This window comes from Ambystoma mexicanum, chromosome 6p (assembly GCF_040938575.1).
Source record: "Ambystoma mexicanum isolate Mex_15411 chromosome 6p, UKY_AmexF1_1, whole genome shotgun sequence".
Taxonomy (NCBI): Eukaryota; Metazoa; Chordata; class Amphibia; order Caudata; family Ambystomatidae; genus Ambystoma; species Ambystoma mexicanum.
Window position 1 is genome coordinate 193,413,826 of NC_090935.1, and position 23,676 is coordinate 193,437,501.

General features: G+C 47.1%; 1 protein-coding gene and 1 long non-coding RNA gene across 3 annotated transcripts in view; one reads left to right on the forward strand and one right to left on the reverse strand.

Annotated features, from left to right (window-relative positions):
* The window catches only part of PIK3C3 (phosphatidylinositol 3-kinase catalytic subunit type 3), a 1,987,152-nt gene that overhangs the window by 746,997 nt on the left and 1,216,479 nt on the right, over positions 1 to 23,676 (forward strand). For both annotated transcript variants that reach the window (XM_069626883.1, XM_069626882.1), the window contains exon 9: positions 13,169 to 13,261. In XM_069626883.1, the coding sequence (XP_069482984.1) occupies positions 13,169 to 13,261 (93 nt within the window). The remainder of the gene's footprint in view (positions 1 to 13,168; positions 13,262 to 23,676) is intronic.
* LOC138511312 (uncharacterized) overlaps positions 1 to 23,676 on the reverse strand; it is a 91,011-nt gene that overhangs the window by 3,748 nt on the left and 63,587 nt on the right. The window lies entirely within an intron of this gene.

The following is a 23,676-nucleotide window of genomic DNA, read 5'->3' on the forward strand; positions in this document are numbered from 1 at the left end:
AATAACACGATTCATATGAGATTTAAAAAGAAAAAAAGAAAAAAAGAAAAGAGAGACAGAATATATATAAAAAAACATTTTGCTTTTTCACTATTCTTTCCCTGTCTTAGTTGCAGTTTTCATCGTTTTAGACCGTGTTAGCGATGCCATCCACATCCATCTGTTTCATTTTGGGGGAGTGCAACACTGCGCGCCCTTCTCACACATGAGAGGTGCACCCAGTATTTCAGTCCCTTCACTTTAACTGCAGTTGGGGTGCTGTACACCGCTGTGTATGGACCATGAAATCTTGGTGAATTCCACCTTCTTACAAAACTTCTAACATAGATGTGTTCCCCTGGCATTAAAGGCCCCTCCGGGCTATCTGCTGCCGGCATGGAAGTGTCTGTTGCTACATCTTCAGTAAACGGTAGAGTGTTTTGCTTTTGCTATGCACCGTACTGCGCGCGTTAGCTGTGCTAGGTATTCCTTAAACTCTTCCCCCAGCACTGTGGCAGCCCTGTGTGCATCAGACGCCCTCCTAACAGGAGAGAGCGGCGTGTGCATTCTTCTCCCCATCATGATTTCGTGCAGGCTCAAATGGTGATCCTTGCATGGTTGATTTCTGAGTTGGAACAGTGCTAGGGGCAGACAATATACCCAATTCTTTTTTTCAACGTGCTGCATAATTTTAATAAATTGCTTTTGAGCAGCCCGTTGATCCTCTCCACAACTCCATTGGCCATTGGATGATAAATCGAACATAGTTTATGTTTCACCCCCAGAAGGGAGGTTACTTCTTTGAAGAGATCATTCACAAAGTGCGTGCCGTTGTCTGAACGGATCACGTCACATATTCCCCACCGCGAGAATACTTCTCGCACAAGGAACTTGGCAGCACATTTTGCATCCGGATGGGGACGGGCCCGCTTCCACCCACCGCGAAAAAGGGCATACCACCACAATCAAGTATCTCGCTCCATTACATCTTTCTCCCATATCGGCGTAGTCGATATGTAGTTCTCTAAATGGACCTTTAGGGCGTGGCAAAGTGCCACGCAGAGTTTGTAATGTCATTCCTGAATTGTAAGTTTGGCATGTAGTACATTCAATCACAAATTTAGACAAGTATTCGTGCAGATTGGGAACAAACCAATCCTCCTGAATGTCTGAGCGATGTGTTGTTTTGCAACGTGAGCTGGGAAATGCAGTTGTTGGAACGCTACTTCTAATAATTCTACAGGCATCACTTCCACTTCCTTCCTGTCGTTTCCTGTCTTCAAATGAGATCTGTGACTGATTGTTTACATCCTCGTTTGCCCCACAACTCCTGTTCTTCCTATGGGGCCCTTCTCTGGAGTTCTATCAATTGTGCTATGGGCGTGTTACTGTATGTTTCTGCTGGTGGTTCTGTTGTGGCTGTTTTTACAACATACTCTGATGTTGGTGTCTTATTGAAGTACGAGGCTCCCTTCGCTGCTGTGTCGGCTGCCACGTTCCCCAATGAGACAGCGTCTGTGTTATTGGTATGGGCTTGGCATTTAACCACTGCCACTACCGATGGCACTGCTAAAGCTTCTATCAGTTCATTTAGTAACGTGGCATGTTGTACGGGGGACCCGTCTGCTCTTCTGAACCCTCTCCTTCGCCAGCGTGATAGCCCTGAGTGAACTGTGGTGGTGACGTAAACTGAGTCTGCATATATTGTTACGGCACAATCTTTGGCTGTGTGTAACGCGCTGATTAGTGCAGTTTGTTCGGCTGCTTGTGCAGAGTAATGTGAGGGGAGGCGCTTTTGAACAATCACTTCGTATGGGTCTTCTTCCATGCGCACTACTGCCATCCCCACATGTTTCTCTCCTGTCTCTGAGTTTATGGATGCTGACCCGTCTATGAAATAGATTTCTCCTTCTGTAAGGGCATTTTCTCTTGCTTTGGGAATGTCATCGCCTTCTCCCTCATACGTGCTACAATCGTGTTCCTGTAAATCCACAGTTGTGCATGGCTCTGTAATGAAAGTGGCTGGTTTCACTGTCTTGCATCTGACCACATGTACATTTGGACGGGATATTATTATTTCATAAGCAGATGCTCTCTTTGTTGTGAGAGTAGATTTTAATCTTTCCAAGATAGCAAATAATGAGTGTTCTCCATATAGCGTCACTGAACATCCCATTATGATCGTGGCACTTTTATCAATGGCGAAGGCCGCTGCAGCGAGGGCCTGTTCGCAAGCAAAATGTCCCTGCATTACCGGGTCTAATATTCCACTGTAGTACGCTAATGGTTTGTGGCCTAGCGATGTCTTTTATGTCAATACTGCTGTCATCAATGTTCCATTGCTGTGCGAAAACAGGAATAATTCCCTTTCATAATCTGGATTTGCAAGGACTGGGGCGTCTGCAATAAGGTCTTTTAATCGGGAGAATTGGGCAATTGTCTCTTGTGTCCATTTTATTGGGGCCCTGTTCTTCTGTGCTTCTTTCAGTGCTTGTAGCATTGGCTGTGTGTATGCTGCATAAATGAGGATCCATGCTCGGCAATAGTTACATATGCCAAGAAATGTCTGCATGTCCTTTTGGTATGATAATGTGTCGAATGGCAGCAGCTCTGTCTGGTAGTATTCTTTTCCCATCTTTAGATATTTGCTGACCGAGATATACAACGTCTGCAAGGCAGTATTGGAACTTTCCTTTGTCCACCTTGTTTCCCTTGGCAGCCAATACGTTAAGCAGTGTTATCGAGTCTTCTCTACACTCTTCTTCTGTTTTGCTGCAGACGAGTAAATCATCTACGTACTGTATAATGGTGCTCCCTACATCTATGTTGCCGATGTCTTCTTGTAGTACTCTGTTAAAAATGCTTGGGCTCTCGCAATACCCCTGTGGGAGTCTGCGGTGTTCAGATCTGCTGTTTCCTAATGTAAAAGCTGTGAGGTACTGCGACTCTGGTGCGAGTGGCACAGAGAAAAAGGCATTTTTCAGATCAATGACTGTGCAGCAAGTTGCCTCTTTTGGTATACTGCACAATATTGATGCCGGGTTAGGCACTAATGGGAACTCCTTTTGGATGACGTCATTGAGTGGGCGGAGGTCCTGGACCATTCTCCATGCCCCTCCTTTCGCTTTCTTAATCGGAAAAATCGCTGTGTTGCATGGGGAAGTTGATGGCACTAAGATACCTTGGCTTAGGAGTGCATTCACTGTTTCTCTAATACCTTACTTTGCTTCTTTGGATATTGGGTATTGTTTCACTCTGGGTGGGAGGGCACCTGGTTTCAGTTATATCTTTATGGGAGTCACCTCATGCAACAATCCCACATCGTGTGGCCCTGTAGTCCAAATTTCAGGTGCTACCCTGGCCATGTCTCCCTCGAATATTGTCAGTGGGGCCTTTATGTTAGCCATGAGTGGGTTGTGTATTTCTCTGTATTGGATCATAATGTCACATGGTATGCTTATTTCCATTATTATTTCTCCATCCCCCTTGTAATCGGTAAACAATTCTTCATCAGTTATATCTTTTAGCAATATGTTTGGCTCTATACATAGCACACTTCTCCATTCGCGTCCCTGTGCGTCCAGGCCTATGACCACAATGCGTTTGTTGGAAGCTTGAACTGCCTCAATGTCTTTTTTAAAATAGCCTCAGAGAAGCCATGCATCTCCAAATTTCTTCCCGAGAGCTGAAACCGCCCTTCTGTGAGACATGATTTTTGTGCTCCAGAGTCTACCATAAAGATAAACTGCTTGTTTCCTATCTCTGCCGCCACTAGTGGTTCCTCATTTGCACTTTGTGTGGTGGATAGGACTGGACACGCAAGTACTCCCTGTGGGCTGTCCTAGTTGTGGTATCTTTGCTGACCTGGCACTGAAAAAACATTGTCACCTACGACCGTTACGCCACGAAATGGTTACGCGGCACCGTTTGCAGCCACTGCAAAAGGGTTATTATTTATGTTCCCTACTGAGTTTTGTCTTGCCATGGGCTGTAGTGCGTTTTGCTGTTGTGGCTGCTGCTGCTGTTGTTGCTGTTGTGGGGCTGGCTGTCTTTTTTGCATTTGGGGGTCATAGCAGTACTGATCTTTTTGTCCCCCTCTTCCCCATTGGAGCTCCACAAGGGCTACCTGGGTGTGGGCAGCCCCACCCCTGTTCATTGTTCATGGGCTGCTGCTTTTGCTGCTGAAAATACCCTGATGGTCGCATTCTACAATCTCGTGAATAATGTCCCCATCTTCCACAATTCCAACTTGACCCCTGTTGTCCTCCTCTTGGTCCTTGCCCACCATACCCTCTGTTTCCCCTTCCTCCATATCCTCCCCTTTGCCCACGGTACCCACCTCTTCCTTGGGCCGGCCTGTTCTGCCACTGTGATCCTTGGCATGGCTGTTCCTCTCCGTTCCACTGTCCTTGGTCCTCTCCAACCCACTGCGCTGCTATCCCAATGGGTCTTCCTCCCGTGTTTTCCTTTCCTTCGTTTCCTCTGTCTGCGGTTACGCTGGCAGTAAGGGCGGCAACCTTCACTAATTTCGTCTGCACTAATTTTCCTTCGTCGGCCAGCCTCTTTTGCGTGACCTCCTTTTCTTTCTCTTTGATCCTCCTCCAGTGGTGTACAATTATGCTCTGAATTTCAGGCCACCCTTTGGCTTCGATCCCAGCTATTTTGTCCAAGGCCTTCTGCACCTCTTTCGGCAACCCCTTTTTAATGATAAAATAAAATAAAGCTGTTGATTGATTCTATGCCGTACCAGTTTCGCTTCTCCATAAGTCTTGCACTCGCAAAATGAATTGCGAAGGGTCTTCGTTCTCCTCCATCGTGCACTGCATCATTGCATGCAAATCTGGAACGTCTGGAAATGCACGCCGCAATGCATCCCACACTTGTGCTCGAACATTGTTGAATGGTGATCCATCGTGACGATCACAGCTCATTGTTACTCCGAGGAACCCTGCCCTTTCCCAGATTGTGTCTGCTTGGTCCCTGATTGCTGATACTAATAAGCTATTCACATCACCTATAGCTAACGGCACGCCTGCCGTTTTCTTCTCAAATACATGTATCCACTTACCTGCTCCTCCCATCAGCGGGGGGAGGAGTTTTAACAGGTTGTTTTTGTCCATTTGGGCCCACGGAATATAGTTTGGCCTACCTGCTCCTTTATGTATCAGTGGCATTTGTAGTTTCTGTTTCTTTCCTGTTTTGCTCGTTCTCCCTTTTTTCGTTTTACTTACCAGTATGTTTCCTGTCCTCCCTGTTCGTTGTCTTAATCTACCTTGCCATAATGGTGGTGATAGTGTGTCTGGGTAATGGCAGTTTGGCAGTGGGGAACCTTCTGCGGCGGCTGCCTCTTCATATTCATCTAAATCATCCCATACTTCTTCTATCTCTGACTCTAGCTCGTTATTATCCTCCCAGTTTTCCTTGGGTTCGCTTCCTTGTCTTTCACCCAGATCTCCACTTTGTTGACTCTCCGGTGTGTTTGGCCGTATAATTCTTACTGGCTTGTTATTCAATTGGAACAGGAACTATCCTGACTGCCACTCTTGTTCTTGTCTTTGCTGTGAGGACATCCCTTGCGATGCTATAGGTTGCCCTGATACCGAAGCTGCTGGGGTTGCATTGCTTACTGCCCCTATTGGGGGTGTGAGATCTGCCAGTGACAGCGGGAGTACCTCCCCTCCCCCTGGCAACATTTGCCCTTTGTCACATAGAGCTCTTAACCGCGTTATTTCCATTTGTGCGTGTGCTAGCTGGCGATTTAAATCGCCTGTTAAACGTGCTATGTCCACAGGAGGCGCACTTGTGGGGCCGTACAGGCCTCCTTTGTCATATGGTGGAGGCTCGGGGGCTGTTGCCCCGCCCTGAGCAGTGGGGGTGGGTGGTATATACAGGGGTTCACTAAATCCTACTGCTGGCCTGGTCACTAAGGGATCTCGGTTGTAGTTGTTGAGCACTCCCCTTTGGTGTCCCGCTTCTTCAGGTATTTTCTGCTTTTCTATCATTCGGCTTGTACCTACCTCTGCCGTGGGGGTAACTTCCTCGAACATTCGCCATAAATCTAACACTTCTCTCCGGTTCTGTAACTGTTTCCCTTTGTATCGTGCTAGCAAATGTGTTGATACTAGGTCCAACACTCTTTTGTCTAATGATCCTCCTTCTGGCCAAATTGGTATAACCCCATCTCCTTTTATCTCAGTGATCCACTGATCGTGATACTTCTGTATCCTGTCGCTATATAGTGGAAGGTGCTGGCAAATATGTGCCAGTGGCGTTACTCCCCCCATGGCAATGCTTCTTTTCCTTTCTGTATTCTGGTATCCTTGAGTCCCTTCCCACCTCTCACTTGGTATGTCAGTTACAATATGTGAAAATACGTTCTTTATCAATGCTCGCAATTATGGAATGCCACATTAGCTGTTCTTCTTGAGAGGTGTTACCTGGTCACCTCTCACAATTTATTTCTTTGCCTATTATTCATTAATCACAAGTTACTTGTACTGAAATACTTTGGCTTGTTCAACAAGACATATACACAAAGCAGACCGACAAACATGTAATCATGCAACATACACATGCACTGCCTGCGCGCGTTTGTTCTTTCCCTATTCCCGTTACTCTCCCTGTCTTTTCTTCTTCCCTATTCTACCTACTATTTCACATTCACTCCCCACCCCTTTCACCTTTATTATGTCTCAAGATTTCTTACCTCCACTGAAAAAGAATATTCTAAAACTACTCTGAGTCTACTCAATATACGAGACCCCATACTATTTTCTCTTTATCTCTATTCTGCACTTGGTCGGGACAAATGCTGCGCGGTGCCGCCTTCTACCCCGTACGGGCTAGGATACCACTTCTCTTCTTCTCACTTCTTACACCACCTAATGGCCATATAAAGGATAGATCAGAAAAGCCTCACCGTCACTCACACAGACCCTATTCTTGACTACCTTCCCTTTGTTTGCTAATTCCCTTCTTCCCGTATTTTCCCCTTACCTTCCTTTGGGGTCTTTGCAACCGGGACTCCATGTGTTCAGTCAGGTACTCCGAGGGTCGTCGCTCACGGCCGGACCTCGCTCAGGTCCGTCCCCCAACCAAGCCGTGGCCTGCCTTGGCGAGCAGCCTTTTCAATCGGGTATTCGTCAACCGGAAACCCTTGACCTTTCTTCTTGGTGTGCACAGTCTGGTCAACCGTGGAGGCAATGGTTTTGCTGGGGGCGCCCTGGATCTCCCTGCCGGGCGGTGCAGGCCTCGAGGCACCTCTCTAAATCACGTTGCGGGGGTCACCAAAAATGTAGGTGCCTTTCCCCGGCTTACTACGTGTGAGAGAAAATAAAATAACCACCCCTGTCGGGGAAGGAGGCACTGAGACCCGGCTGCAAGAGTTCAAAGGATGGTTTATTTCTCCAGCTAGGAAATAACCCAAAAAAAAACCCTACCAACATTTACATCATGCTCATATATATATCAATTAAAGTAACTCTAACAAAAAATGCCAAATGGACCCGATTGGCCAGGCGGTGTGGTGCTGTAGGTGTGGGTGGCATCTCTTCCTACTGGTTGGCTGAGTGGCTGACGAGATGACGGATGTCAAATATCTTGTGTTCCACGCAGGTCAGGGTCCGGTCACTGTGGTCACTACCTAAGCTAATATGTTGCATTTGAAAAACACTAAATAACAAATTATCTAAAACATTTTATGCTACTTTTCATATTTCTACACAAGTTACACATAATAATTATTGTCAGTACAATTGGGTCATTCGTGGCTTTAATTGGGTGCCTTGACCTTTATTGTGCATGTAAAAAGAATCAAGCTGTGTTTCACATATCTCCTAAACTTCAAACCTATTAGTATGAGAAAAAACATGTATTGTAGTAAAATGCTTAAGGTTAGTAGTGGGTGTGTTGGGTGGGTTTCGCAGCACAGGCGAGGGTCTGGCAGTTGAAAGAAATACCTTACAGGGAGCGCAGGGTCAGGATGGCAATAAATTGTTCTAAATGGGGGTGGGTGGCTTGCACGTAAATGGGGGCGAACGAGCAAAAAGTGCTTAGCTCAACCTGGTTCACATGCTGGTTCTCATTCTAGCAGTGATCTCAGAGGAAGAAAACTGTATCATATTGGTTGTTGCAACTTTCTCCGGCTTCTGCGTGAGAATGGGAGCGCAGAGCTTTCCTTCGCAGGGGGAGTGCAAGGGTGGGGCCCAGCCAGCTGCCTGCGCGCCTTGTCTGTGTGTGTGTCTCTGTCCTTGGCTGCTGCGCTGGAATGGGAGCTGAGCATTGCTGCACTATCACAGTGAGGCCTGTTTACCCAAGATGGAGTCGAAAGGGGGCACAAAAGATGGATGTCCCGTGTCCTGCTCAATAGTCCCATCTATGTAGCAGTCAACCGTGGCTAACTTTACATCAGGGCAAGGGGCAATCCCGCTACCGGAGGCACGTGGTCCAAGCCTCGTACTGAGGAGTGTACGGCATGAGGGGGCCTGGAGACCCCTCACTCCCATACAAAGGTCAAGGTTGTTGTTCATGATGAGGTTGTGAACATCAAAGGCGTGTGCTGGTATGGATCGAGCGTTGATCAGGGCACATAGTAGGGGGGCGTTTGAGGTAGAAGTAGTGGGATTGGTAGGCAGGGAGGAGGAAATGGAACTTGTGAGGGTGCTCGGTACAATGGCACAAGGCTCAGTGGCAGTGGTGGGCATAGTAGTCATCACATTAGCATTACAAGACTCAGTGGCAGTGGTGGGCATAGTCATCACATTAGCATTACAAGGCTCAGTGGCAGTGGTGGGCATAGTAGTCATCACATTAGCATTACAAGGTTCAGTGGCAGTGGTGGGCATATGGATCACATTGGTGAGTGACGCATTACTAACAGTATAGTGTGGATTGTAAACATTAGTAATACAGGTGGCGTCTGGTGTGGTTGTCTCTGTGATGCGCTGCCTGGGAATTCAGGAGGAAAAGCAGGCATGGTTTCATGTGCGCTGCAGTTGTTGATAGATTCAGTCAATAGCCTCATGTGGCTGGATGCTGTTGTAGAGGGGCTGGTGTTCGACCCCTGTGGTGTGGGCTGGTCCTTGCAGGGGGTGTGTGAGCGTGCATGCGCCCTAATAGCGGGAACTCTGTTCCTTAGAGATGGCTGAAAAATACATTCTTGGTGCTAGAAGAAGTGACCCAGGCATTGATCTCTCGTATTGAATTATAATTAAAGAGTTGGTGCTATAATCGTGGACTGGATCTGAACTGGAAACAAGAAGCATCTGGGTGCTATATCCAGTGCTCCAGATGGGATTTTGAAGTAGGAGTATTTTACTCCCTATTCTTTTAAGTTGGGATTAAAATATTTTTTATGGAGTAAATATGTAAGTCCAATTCCCAAAGGAGTATTTTATAAGTGAAGAAAAATGTTTTAACTGGGAAACGGAAATTTTATTGAAATAATGATTTTTTTTGCACATAGTTATTCATACACATTAAAAGATACATGTTTACCTCTTCTAATCAGGCATTAATAATAAAAATTTCTTCCTGTGGTTCTACGTTGCGGTCCTGGTCCACACATATCCATGGAACACAAGGTCATATATGTCCGTTTACCATTTTTTGTTGGAACTATTTTTACTCCCAATTTTTATTTTTTGGGAGTATTTGCCTATTTTTACAGATTGAAAGTGGCTGATACACCCCTTATCTGTGGGGCTGGCTATATCTCTGCAACTGTGAGTTGAACCAAGAAGCGGTTTGGCGCTATATGCCTGTGACTGTGATCTTGACTCGAGGAACAATTGGACCCTATTTCGCTCAGATCCTGGGAGAGACCAGTATTCCAACTAGTGACACCTTATAGAACTGACCTTACTGCCACTTTTTACTTTGTGTGTTACAGGAGAGGAACTCCCTGTTTAGTGGTAGATACAGCCCTAATCCCTATAAGCATTAACCCAACCATTATTGGCTATAATGAAACCTATTGAAAATACATTTTGTCAACAAGTTTGTCAAAAAACTAAGGTTCAAGATGTTTTCCTTTCTGCACTTTACACCTTCCATCTGAGGATGGGGTTGGCTATTAGAGATCTATCTGTAAGATATTTGCTTCAACATTTCTGTTCAGCTTGCAACCAGGAAATTATTGAGATTTCAAATGACAGCATAGGCCTACCAATTCAAGGTTCTTCCATTCATCCTCAAGTCTGCCTAACTGTAGTGGCAGCTCACTGAAGGAAACAGGAGAAATGTGTCTGCTGTACATGGTGGACAGACTTGTAATTCCTACACCGCAGCTACTTCTTCAACTATGACAGGAGAAATCCTTTCTGGTTTCCTCCAGAAGCGTCTCATTGCAGAGAGCATTTTCTTTGGAGGAGAGATATATGATCCTCCGTCAGATGTATAATTTAAAAACAGTATCATACAAAACAAAAACCCTCTTTACAAAACATGCCTGAAAACATCCCACATAGTTTTCTACAACAATCTTCACAGTCAAACGTAAGTACTACTAGAAATATATATTGAAGGCCATCAGCAGTCACAGAAAGCTGTTCAAAGTAGTTCAGACCTCATTTGTCTCACCAGGCTGCGTCCCCACAGCCAGTCCACCAACTCAAGAGCTCCTGCCCTGTTGTCTGTCTAGAGAAAGTGCAAAAGTTGAGAACAGCTCAAACATTAGACTTCCTCTCTTCCACACCCTGCAATCTAAAGGAGGCACCATGCTCTGCTCGAAATCTACTCCCACCACCCCCTTAAAAGAAGCTGCTGTAATTTCACTCCTTCAAGAAGCTGGGACTCCCTTGCTGGGCCTCAATTGCAGTGGCTCAATCAGACATCCTATTCCACACCTTACAGCTTTTATTAACAAATCCCTTCTGGAAGGGCCAAGCTACCAACCTAATGTTCTCCTAGATCCCACCAACTTCTTAAAAATAGAACCCCTGTCACTACATACCAAAAACATGTTTAAACATAAACTCCCAAATCCTGGAGAAATTAGCAACTGCACAACTTCAAGCACACATACAAGTGAACGTATTCCTTTGAGCCTGCCAATTAGGCATCCTGTCAAAACACAGAACTGCAACATCCTTAACAGTGGTCTGAGACAAACTGCAAACAAGACGAAGGCTCTCTGTCTTTGCTCGTCTTGCCAGCCCTAGCTGTGATGTTCAGCATAGTGGAGCACACAATCCTGTTTAACCATGTACAAATCATGGCCCGTCTCTGACCTCTTTCTGAAATGGTTCACATCCTTTGTGTCTGACAGAGAATGGCACGTAAGACTAGGCGACCTGTCCTCTACCCCATACTTTGTCACTTTCAGAGCCCCCCATGGCTGCTTGCTATTCCCAGTTCTATTCCACTAATGAGCCCTCACATATGTAACAGCCTTGCGTTTCACTCCTACACTCAAAACGCTCAAGTCTCCCTTCCTTCCACAGGACAGGCAGGCACATTCTCCTCTTTCTCAAAGTGTCTTGAAGCTCTAGAAAGGTGGATTAACCAAAACAGCTTAAAATGCAATGACTACAGAGTTGAGTCTCTGGTGTTAGCCTCCCCACAACATCAAACCAGTGCCCTTTGCTCCTTTTCATCTTTGTGGGGAAAAGATGAGCGCCATGGGATGAGCTTAGATCTCAGTTCTCTCAGTTGCCAGCTTTCTTCCAACACAATCTGAACATCCACCTTTTTTCACACTCGGATCCCCCCATGCTGGTACGCTGTGGACAGGTTACAAAAAGGCCACAGAGTAGCCGCACGTCTAATCTTTGTTAAATTTGGCCACTTCTGGTTCCGTGAACCAGCAAGAATTTCTTTTGATCCTGTGCATAATCTTAAAATGAATTCACTCGGAGTTGAGTTAGACCTACCTAAAACAAACCCACACAACAAAATCCAAAGGTGGTATTCCGCTCATCCGACAACAACTTGCAGGTCAGATCCTAAACTCAGGGCGGTGCATGGTTTGGTATGTATTTCAGTTTCATCAAGTATGCATATTAATATGCTGTATAACATTTAGTAGGCTCAGAGTGTCGACCTTGCTACACAAGTATTACTTTGTAATAAAGCAAAAGCAGTATTACTTTCAAGTGTACGGATTAAAACAGTAAAAGCCTGTCATATTAAAGTACTAACAAAATGGGTACTTGTCAAAAGGTTTGTGTTCATATAATGAGCTCCTCTTCATCTGTTATTATTTTCACCTATTTTGGCGTAATTCCTCATATACCTGATTGTAATAAATGGTGAGAGACTTGTTGTTTAGTTGTCAGTTAATGTTTGCGTGATTAATTAGAATGTGAAGAAATCATTTTTATTTTCTTCACTAAGAGTCACACACCCGAGCCAAATAGTAATGGTGCCAACAGCAGGGGGTGAGACTGAGCAATATCACATCCCATCATTCCGTTGGATTTATTGCAAAGCTGTTGTTTGTTGCTTTGCCGTTAATACCTCTCATAACTGCATCAAAACAGTCACAGTAGGTTCCCGAGTTTAGGTATTGTGAAAATACACTGAAATAAGAATAAAGCCATTCCGCTCTCACGAAGTTCTTGATATGGTCTGCTTAGAAATAAACCTGTTGTTTTTTATGAGCACATCAGCAGAATGATAACAATTCTTTCAGGTGTGTAATCTCCTGTAGGTTGCATAACATCGTTGAATGCATTGTATTTTTTTTTTGCTTTATTTTCTTTTTTTATGTACGGACATGTTTTCAAGGTTGTACAGTCATGGGGCTCATTGTAGGGAAGGAATTAGCAACCAGAGAGTATTGGGTCTGTACAACATCTACATTCTTTCCTTGGTGGCTATGAAGATCTAAATTTGGTACATATTTCTATGTTTCACCGTTTTGAAGGAGAGGACCCTATCCTTCAGGTAAGTTGTATTGTGAAAAGACTTTAGTCCCAAACGTCTGGTTCTATTCAGAAAAAGCTTGCCTGAAATGAGCTGAAAGTTTAGTATTTTTGTTTATTCGTCAGTGTGGAATCCAGAGAATTTTAGAGTCGATTAGGAATGTTAGCCTATCTCTTTCTGTAAAAAGTGAGTCACATTTTGAATGTTGGGGGTTAACCATTGAAAATGATAACAGAAAAAAACGAATTCCATACATTAAAATATAAAAGAACGTTTTTGGGATGAAATTCTCTTTGTAATGCATTTTAAATGTGTCTCTTGTTAGATCATTGTGAACCATCCACCAACCAAACAACTTACGTCTGAGGAGCAAGACCTGGTTTGGAAATTCAGATACTATCTGACAAACCAAGAAAAGGTGAGCTTTTAAAAAAAGATTTCCGCATAAATATGCATTTCCAGCCTTCATGGGGAAAAAACATTTCTCAGTGGACTAAACACCATGACGCCTGACGCCATACGTGGCTCCCTTCTAAGGAATATTTAAAATGATAGCAGACTATAGCATGGTTCCACGTACATTATATTATTTATGTTTACAGAGTGTGTTAGAGATCCCTTGGAGGGCTGGCGTCTGGTTGGAAGCAAGTAGGAGGAGTGTTGTAGACTCCAGAGCACATTTGGGTGGAGGCTAACAAAGCAGCACGTAGAGGTGTGAGCCACGTCCCCTTGCTGTATTACTTGTGCAAAAGGTGATTTTTGAAGAGGCTTGTGAAAAGGTTTGCCTGCAATTGCTTTTAGGATTGCTAAAGACCGTACATATTTGCCTGTTTTGTAGAAAAATTAAGACGTTTGTTTGACATATTTTATAGACCCTTTAACTGTACCAATGTATCTAGTACATTGACAATTTATAAGGTAGAGTGCTTGGTATTTACTGGTCGCAAGCCTGTACCGGGTTTCCCATGGTGAAACTAGCAACTAATAGTGTGCCCACACTATGGAAAGGGCTGGTAGCAAAATAGGTGTTTTAACTTAGTGGGAATGCAACCTTGCGATAAGAGAGGGGGTATGAATGATTGATTTACAAGCACTGTGATGCATTTAGGGAAATGAGACCACGTCCTCGCACAAGCAGAACAACCCAGCCTCAAAACCATAACAAAGATTTCTGACAAGATTTACAATGCTTTTTGGCGTAATCCCTCAGGAGACAGTGATTGCTCACTCAGTGCGTGTCCCTCCATGGGAATTTACGGTGGCAGAAAGGGCAACATTTTAATGGGGGTTTGTACATTATATATTTTCTTTTATTTATTTTATTTTTCCAAACCCCCAGATGCCCCTTCCCGCACTTCCCCACTGACCCCCACCACGCACCCACCCTCCCTTCTCCCGGTCAGGCCCTGATTTCCCCAGAACTGCCCCAGATACTATCCTGCGGCCTTGGACCTGATTTAACTCTGGAAAATTCTTCTGCAGGGGTGAACTGCACTCCCTTACTGATTCCTTAATCACCACCTTCCCTCCCCTCCGTCCGGGTTGCTTTCCTCCTCCTTGCTCCCGTACACTCCTCTTATACCCTGTCTTGATTACGGCCCATTCATTTGGTTTGTGGACCCTTCAGGGTTATTTCTAGGCCCCCTCTTCAGCCTCTGCATCCGGACCACTCCCAAGTTCTGTTGGCTTCGGCAAATGGGATGGACTTAGGCTCTTGCTGTCGGTGTGTTTCCTCCTCTTCCAGGTTCATTATCGCCAGACCCTCCCCGTATGTGGTGACTCTCTGTTGTCTGCTTTCCCACGGGAAGTAGGCCGAAAGGGAATGTCCACTTGTATGCATTGTTCTTTGACATTAGGATTTTTGTAAACGTGTGTATAGCCCTCCTCTTTTGCAGACTGGTGAGCGCTAGATCCTGGTAAAGTTGAATCTGGGAGTCGATAATCGTGATTCCCTGGTGAGCCCTAGCTGGTCGGAGAATGTCTTCCTTCATGGTGTAAGAGGACAAAGCCAGCAGCACGTCTTGTGGTCTCACACCAGGCCCTCTCATTTTAGGGCCAACCCTATGGACTCTGTTGATCTTTTAATCTTCAGGTTGAGTCCCCGTCAGGAGGCTCCCGAAACATTACTGCATAGTGCCCCTCAGGTCTGCATCTGGGATCACCTCAGTCAGACCTTTCACACAAATACTTTACCTGCGGGAGCGGCTTTCCAAGAAGTCCTCAGCCTGCAGCCCTAAGTTGTAGGCGGCTCTAGCTACTTGCTTCAGGATGTCACTGTTCTGTTTGCCCTCTTCTGCCACATGACAGTCCCCTCTCAGTAACATCTACTCAGTTTCCCAGGTCCGTTATTTTCTTCCTGACCTTGTGTAGTGATCTGCTGAGGTCTTCCTCTATTTCTGTCATCTGGTCTTAGAAGGAGCTCGTCAGTCTATCCTCCATGTCTCTGAGGCATTCCTGCAGGTCCTCTTTATTCAGGGCCATGACGCGTGCAGGCTACCTCCTCTGTTCTCCTGTAGGCTGTTTCCTGAAAGATGGGCCCTGGCCCTTTCCCTGCTGCTGCTTCCAGCAGCGCTTCAGCTGGCCCTGTTGCCGCTCAGTTGAGCCCTTGGATTTGGACGACATGGTCCTCGCCTTAGACCCTGGCATCTGTAAGGTAATTCCACCCAGCCACCTACTCCCCGTCTCCCTGCGCACTCTCAGCAGTGGCTACTATAGCTTCCGGCGTATGAACTCCTTCTCCTTAGTATGCATCTTATGTGGCCTCTATGCTTCTATGCTTATCTCCATTGGGTGAAGGGGGACCCCAGAGGATCACAAGCACTGTTTGGGGCAGAGAGCCCTGCACCCCTCACAAACCCTATATCGAGTCTTTCCTGCCCAATCACTTCCAAGCTCTAGGTCAGCTCCCTCCTAGACGCTTCAAGATTTCTGGAGGAATCCAAAATGTTCCCTTGTTGTGGGGGAGAGGCGGCACGACCCACAGTGTTGGCCCCCCTCATAGTGCCCAATCCCCAGCACCCTTGTGTTCACCGCTTTCACCCCCACTATGCCCAAACGTTGCTTGCCTCTACTTTCCTTGCACTGCAGGGAGTGAGGGGGGGGGGAGGGTGCACCACTCTCACGCCCCCTTCCCAGGCGGAGCGGGCGTCTTATGTTTGCAGTATTTGTTGCCCAGTCCGTTCCTTCTGTTCCCCTGCTCTCTCTGCGGTAATGCCGGCTGCACAGTTTCCCCTGGGGCGGAGTCTGTTTTAAGGGATTATGCAGGCATAGGGGCCACAACTCCTTAAGCAGACATTATACAGCTGGATAGTCAGATGGGGGCGGCTCCCCCCTCCTCAGACACCTCGAACCCCACAGCCACTTACTTGGTCTCCCCGGAGGGAATGCCGGTCAACTCCTCTCAATGCAGGACAGAACGTTTGCCCTCACTGCAAGACCTCCCGGGTTTGCTGTGGACTGGATTCCGCTTCGTCCGCTCCTCGCCCTCGTCTCTCCGCACCCTCCTTGCTAGTGGTGCCGGTGTGGGCCCTGCTAATAAAACCCTACGAGGGGCGCTCCACTTTCCCAGGGCTCTCTTCCCTCTGCTCTAGTATCACGCCTGATGGTTGCGCAGATCCAATGGGGCTTTATTTCTAGTACTAGGCGCTGGGGGGGATTTAAGCCCCTGCGAGTTGGATGTCTGGAGACCTACACGGAGATAGCTTTAGCTTGGCGTACTAGGCCTGCTTCATTGGGCCTGGCCGGAGACTGCGGGACACGTCCTCACAGGTCGGCAGCTATCTTAGAATCCGTCCATTATATTTTAAAAGGGCAAATGGGTGAAAATAGAAGAAAGGGGATGATGGAATAAACATTTTCGAAAAGAAGTCAGTATAAAGAACCTCCCCCCTCTGTCCCTTCTGTAATGGGCCTAAGCCCGAAGAGGCCGATAAAGGCTGCATCTGGTCATCGATCGATGAGTCGTCAATGATTTGGGTGTTCGTCAGGAGCCATTGAGTGGTTCTGCAGTTGTACGGCGAGGCGAACAACAAAGGAAAGGAAGAAAGTTTACAAGTGCAACTTTAGCTAATCAAAAGCATCAGCTGGAAGAGAACTCTGCATTTGTGACCGACTTCATTGGCATAAAAAAACAATCTAGGGACCTCGACGTATGAAGTACCATGGGTACAGTACACATCACAGTAGGGATAGTATTACTAAACACGCCCTGTTGACATCAGTTTTCAAACTTTGAAAACAAATCTTGTAATACTGTTCGACTTCCACTAGATGTCGGACTGTGCAGAGTATGTGAATCTAAGCACCACAAATACAATTACGGTGAGTAATTTATCCCTTGCGCTGGTCAAAGGAGTATATATGGTTTGTGGTTGTGACAAATGAAATGAGCACCAGTGTACATTACTTGCTCTGAGGGGTTGCATGCTTCGATCACTATCACAAACTGTTTTGAAATAAACAATTCTGTGGTCATGTTTAAGTTCCCAAAATGCTCTTTGATTGTATGCAAGTTGCAAGGAAGCCACATTTGTGCTATTTCTCCATCCCCTTCTCATAGGTGATTTATGTGCAGAAATGGTGGTGGTGTATTCACTAAATGTTATATATACAGAGTGCGATCATTTACAAACACCAGAGAAATTAATGGAGGCTGGATGCAAACGATACCATCTAAGACAATGCTGATTTGACCCATAGTACATGTTTGCAGGGCCTAATGGTGTAATCATTGGGTCAGATGTGTGCCCGTTTATGCCACACCCGAACACTGCTGGGACCAGTTGAGTTAATAGTTATGAGCCATATTCAGTTTAAATGATTAGCCACTGGGAATGTTAAGGAATCATTTGTTAGTGGTAGCAGCGAGAAATGAAATTGCTTTGGGAAAAAGATTATGGTTGGTGCTTAAATGTTTCTCTGCTTCCATATGATTGAGGCTTATTTCACTTACATAAGTAAAATGTGTTAAAAATGACAAAATAAAGATCCTTTAACAGTGAACTCAGTTTGTCACTGGATCCTATTTCATGGACTCCTTTTTCTTAAAGCATATGCATGCATGTTGCTAGTGTTTCAAAGAAGGTAGCAGGCGCTCCTCTCCAGAAAGAACATGGCATGATAACCTGTTCTGAGATGAGAGTTTGCAGCACACGCAAAGCTTCACCTCACTGATGAGGCCCAACAAGGCTGTAACACGTGTATGGGGTTGCTTTTGGTACTCTTGTTCAGAGAGGAATTGCCATAGCATTTTGGTGCTGGACTGCCCATGTGGGCGGGACAAAGACTGATATGCAGATGGTAATTTCCCATCTGTGAAAGGCACAGTGAGCAAAAAGCGTGTGCTGCAAACTCTCACCTCAGAACGGGTTATCATGCCATGTTCTTTCTGGAGAGGAGCGCCAGCTACTTGTTTTGAAATATTTGGAAGGATCTTGGGGTTGGTCACCCTGAGTTACCTGGGGGCAACCAGATGTGGACTCCCTGCTCACTGTGCTCAGAGAGGCAAAGCTTCACCTCACTGATGAGGCCCAACAAGGCTGAAACACGTGTATGGGGTTGCTTTTGGTACTCTTGTTCAGAGAGGAATTGCCATAGCATTTCGGTGCTGGACTGCCCATGTGGGCGGGACAAAGACTGATATGGATATTTCCCATCTGGGGGGTGTGGTTAGCGCGCATGGAGTGAGGTCGCCTTCTCGGTAAGCTCCTGCCCATGATCCTGTAACGTCCGACATTGCGGCGCTTAAACCGAAAAGATCGACTCATAAAGAAACGGAGGCGTAGACGAACTCTTTGGCCACCCTCACTCAGAACGGCAGAGAAAATCGGCAAACGGAAAGCTGTTAACGGAGCTTCTGAAGAGACCCCTCCTGCGACTCCAAGATGGCGGCCGCACTAAGCCGCCCGCAGCTGGGGGACGTCTGAGGATCTGCACGCCGGCTGCGGTCCGCCGCGAACCGCCACAGTGATCCGCACACTGATCGAGCAAAGTAGCCGACTCCAGCGAGCCTTCCGAGCTGGTCTTAGCTTTACGGTGGAGACCTGCTTGTGATACGTACCAGCGACGGCCCACGAGCCCTCGTGGGACCCCGGATGGTGAGGCGGGACGGAGTCAGCAAAGGGCTGGGAGCTGCTACCACCGCCCCACCCTGAGAAAGCGTTGCGACCAGAGGACCCCGGGAGATCGGGCTGGGGAGAGCTCCCCCCGCTGTACACGCAGACGACCTGGACGGAGGGCACTAGTAGGGCAGCCAGGACAAAAGCGCCACTGGCAGCACCCGGGACCAAGGAACAACACCCCGAGAGGAACACGGACACTGGCAGCACATCCAAGCCGTCGTTGTTGGACAACCCAGGTCAGACTGCAGTAAGTGGCCGCTTGACAAATTAACGCCAGCCGCTCCATTCCGCCATCCCCTGGCACCCTGAGACTACACCGCCACCCCACCAACCAACACAGTGTTCCAAGGTTACTTTACTTTACGCCGATCACTGGTTTGAAGCGGACAACACATTGCATCTCACCGATGGGAATGTCACCCCTGAAGCGCAGGCCCAAACTTGTTACCATGGATTCTTTCACCTCAGTCAGACCGAAACAGCAGATGCCACATGAGATAAGCGTTGCTGAAGAACCTCCGACTCAGGCAGTAGACCCCCGAGATTCTCAAATCCTGCAGGGGATAGCCGCACTGAGAACATCCATGGAAGACAAAATTGGTGAAATAAAATTGGACATTCAATTGATGAGACAAGATGCGCAAAACCTAACCGACAGGATGGTCACTCCGGAAGCCTCCCTGCAGGACACGGCGGAGACCACACAGGAACTTAAAGCGAAAGTCAAGGAGCTGGAATCTACAGTGGCTCGACTAGAAACGCGCTCAGAAGATGCAGAAGGCCGTGCCCGCCGTAATAATGTCCGTATCCTCGGGATACCAGAGGATTCAGAGAGCCCCGACCCCACCGAATACATAGAATCGCTGTTCCTGCAGGAAATTGGGGCAGGCAAACTCACCCAGGGGTTTTCCGTGGAACGAGCTCACCGATCCCTCCAAAAGCGGCCACCCCCCGGTTCACATCCGAGACCAATAATAGCAAAAATCTTAAACTTCAGGGATCGGGAGACCATACTGAGGTTGTCGAGAGAAGGTGGAGAGATCAGAAGAGGCGGGGCGTCAATAGTCATGTACCCCGACTACACTCCGGCGGTGCAACGAGCAATAAACTCCTTCATACCGGTGAAGGCCACCCTAAGGAAACTCAACCTCAAATATATGCTGCTATACCCAGCGAGACTCAGTGCTTCACAATGGGAGGGCAGTCTTTCTGGAGACTCCGGCGGCAGCAAATCTATGGCTCGAGCACAACAATCTGGCTGAGGATGCTGAGGAAATGGCGAGAAGCAGCAAACACCTGGTCAAGACTGTGACCACACGAGAAGCTGAATGACACATCAACTACGGAGGCAGCCTCGGAATGGACCGTATCGCTGCATCAGGTAGATGACGCAACTGGGCAGGAGCACGAAGGCCCGTGCGCAAAACTGCCAAAGACCCACCCCAATCGAAACGGTGCAGGTAAAATGCCTACACACCACCCGAGCCGGAAGACCTGGAGAGGACTGGAAGGCCCGGAAGCCCCCGAGCGTTGTGAGTTTGTATCGACTGCTGGGGGCAGTTTACTGTTGTTCTTTTTGGTTGATCCATTCCACGGGATGGAAGTTGTTGAAGTTTGTGAATCTCCGATGGCTACAACACAACTGGCGGGATGGGGGGTTGGCCCGGGGGCCGGGATGGGTTGGACCTTGCAGAACACTGCTGAATTGGCGGCACCGGAAGTCGCCGTATGTACTCCCGGGGGGTGGAAAGGATTCCCTGAGAGCCTTGCGAAACCGAGATGGCCACGCATATTAGGCTGATAACTTGAAATGTGAGGGGCCTGGGCACCTACATCCATAGGAACAGGATTAAATCATACCTGCACAGGAAAAAAGTGGACATTGCTCTATTACAAGAGACTCACTGCACCGATGAGAGACTCAGAGAACACTGGGGGGGGGCAAGGCTACGGAGCCCCCTACTCCAAATTCGCCAGAGGAGTGTTCATCTGGTTCAACCCCCAGGTACCATTTCTCCTACCTAAGATGGTTAGGGACCCTGAAGGTAGATACCTGATCATATGGGGAACTGTTGAACAAAGAGAAATATGCATAGTAAACTCATACTTCCCCAACAACAACATCCCAGCCCATCTAAGAGCACTGGGTGCCCACATGTCACTATATGGGGACTGTTTTTTCCTATGGGGAGGTGATTTCAACTGCGTCCACAACCCTGAATTGGACAGGTCTAGTCCACCGGTCAGCGACATAACCGCTGCCACCTCATCCCTAAATGTTATGATCAGTGAACTAGATATGTTTGATGCATGGCGGGACCTCCACCCGGGTGTAAGGACATACTCATATTACTCATCCCCACACAAACTCCACACGAGGCTAGATTACTTCTTCATAAGCAAAGAACACATGCCCCAGATCGGAAGTATGCAATACCTAGGGAGGACCATCTCCAACCACTCCCCACTTCTATTAGATTGGCACCACAGTAGTCCTAGACCGCCCATCCCTATGTGGAGATTGTCTGCAGAGGCCCTGAAGGATCCGACCTTCAGGGAGGAGCTCCAGGAGTCCATAGAAAATTATGTAGTAGCAAACTCAGGCAGTGTAGACCAAGTAGGTACGCTATGGGATGCCCTAAAGGTGGTGACACGGGGAGTTGCAATCGCGAAAGCTGGAGGCATCAAGAGAACATAACAGGAGGAATTAAATCAGAAAGAGTTGGAGGTCCAGCGACTAGAGTCCACCCCTATCGACACCCCAGGGAGGGAGGAAGAACTCAGTTCTCTCAGAGAGGATTGCTCTAATGCATGGGACAGACTGGCCAAGTTCGACTACAGCGTCAGAACTAATAGAGCACAAGCAGAGGCCGATAGACCTGGCCAGCTATTAGCATGGCTCTGTAAAAAAGAACACCCTAGGCATGTAACTACAGCACTACAGGATGAACAAGGCATAGAACATAGAACCCAACAGAGCATAAACAACACCTTTCAGCGCTTTTATACGAGACTATATTCCCACACACATAGGGTCCTACAAAATCAAATACTAGATACCCTGGAAGAAATTGGTCTGCCCAAATTGTCGCCACCACAGTCCGAAGCCTTAGACTCCGACATCACACCGGAAGACATAACAGAGGCTATCCGGTCCATAGCCACTTGTAAGGCCCCGGGGTGTGATGGGCTCCCCCCAGAATTCTACAAGGCATACGAACCCACCCTGACGCCCTTACTGCACCAGGTCTTTTCTGAGACATTTGAAACCGGTATCCTGCCTGACAGCATGAGGGAAACCTTGCTGGTCCCGATGCTCAAACCTAATAAACCTTCCGACGAATGCGACTTCTATCGCCCGCTTGCCATGCTTAACTATGACGTTAAAATATTAACGACAATCCTGGCAAAGCGACTATCCAGAATGATAGGCGATATTGTGCACGAGGACCAGAACAGGTTTGTACCCGGGCGTAACACGTCCCTGAACTTACGCAGGCTTCAGCACATTATAGCTGAGACCAATAAAAGCGAAGAACAACTCACATTGCTATCCTTAGATGCTATTAAAGCATTTGACTCCATTTATTGGGAGTGGCTGATGGCGGTCCTGGAGGGTTTCGGAGTTGGCCAACGATTTATCAGATGGGTATTGATTCTGTATAATGAACCAAGGGCTAGGCTAAAATCCGGGAAGTATGTGTCAGATGCATGGGACATCCGTAGGGGCACCAGGCAGGGCTGCCCACTTTCCCCCATGCTTTACATCCTGGGACTAGAACCCATTGCAATCTTTCTTAGACGGCAATTTTTCGATGCAGGAATTAGGCTGGGTGGACTAGACCATATTGTCTCACTATATGCAGACAATGTACTGATATATGTTAACAACCCTCATCTCAATGTTCCCACAATACTGGAAGTCCTTGATAACTATGCTAAAGTTTTGGGCATACAATTCAGCAGAACAAAATCTTGCATGTTCCCATTAGCAGCCCTGAAAAATAAAACCACAGAAGAGCTTCCCTCAGTGGGCATAAAGTGGGAGACAGAATCTTTCCGTTACCTTGGGTTCCAGATAATGCACACTCCGGAACAAATGCACACACAAAACAAGAGAGCTGCAGTACCCAAACTGCGTAGATCCATAAGTTTCTGGTCTAAGCTCCCACTATCCATGCTGGGCAGAGCCTCGATAACCAAGATGATCATCCTACCTAGATTCCTGTACGAGTTTCACAATGTGCATCGTTATATCACTAAACCCTTCTTCCAGCTTTTAGACACAATAATTAAGGAATTCCTATGGGGGAAAGGCAGACATCGGGTGGCACTATCTACCTTAGTATTACCACACAGACAAGGAGTGATCCAATTACCGAACCTAGAAAAGTACTACCTTGCGGCCCTGTTGAGCCATGTATCAAAATGGTTAGCAGACGAGATCACCTCGGAGACTCCCCTGCTACAGGCCATGATCTCCCCAATCCGACTGAAGGAATTGATCTGGGCCCCTCAAACTTTGCTACACGGTCAGCCTTTTCTGGTAATCCTGGGCAGGAAAATATGGCGTAGAACTGAGATGACACTACACGGGAAGCGACCATACTCCCCAGAAATACCACTAATTTCAGGACTCGATAAGTCAGACACCACCCTGCACACCATTAGGCTTTGGGAAGACAAAGGAATATACACTTGGGGTGACCTATAC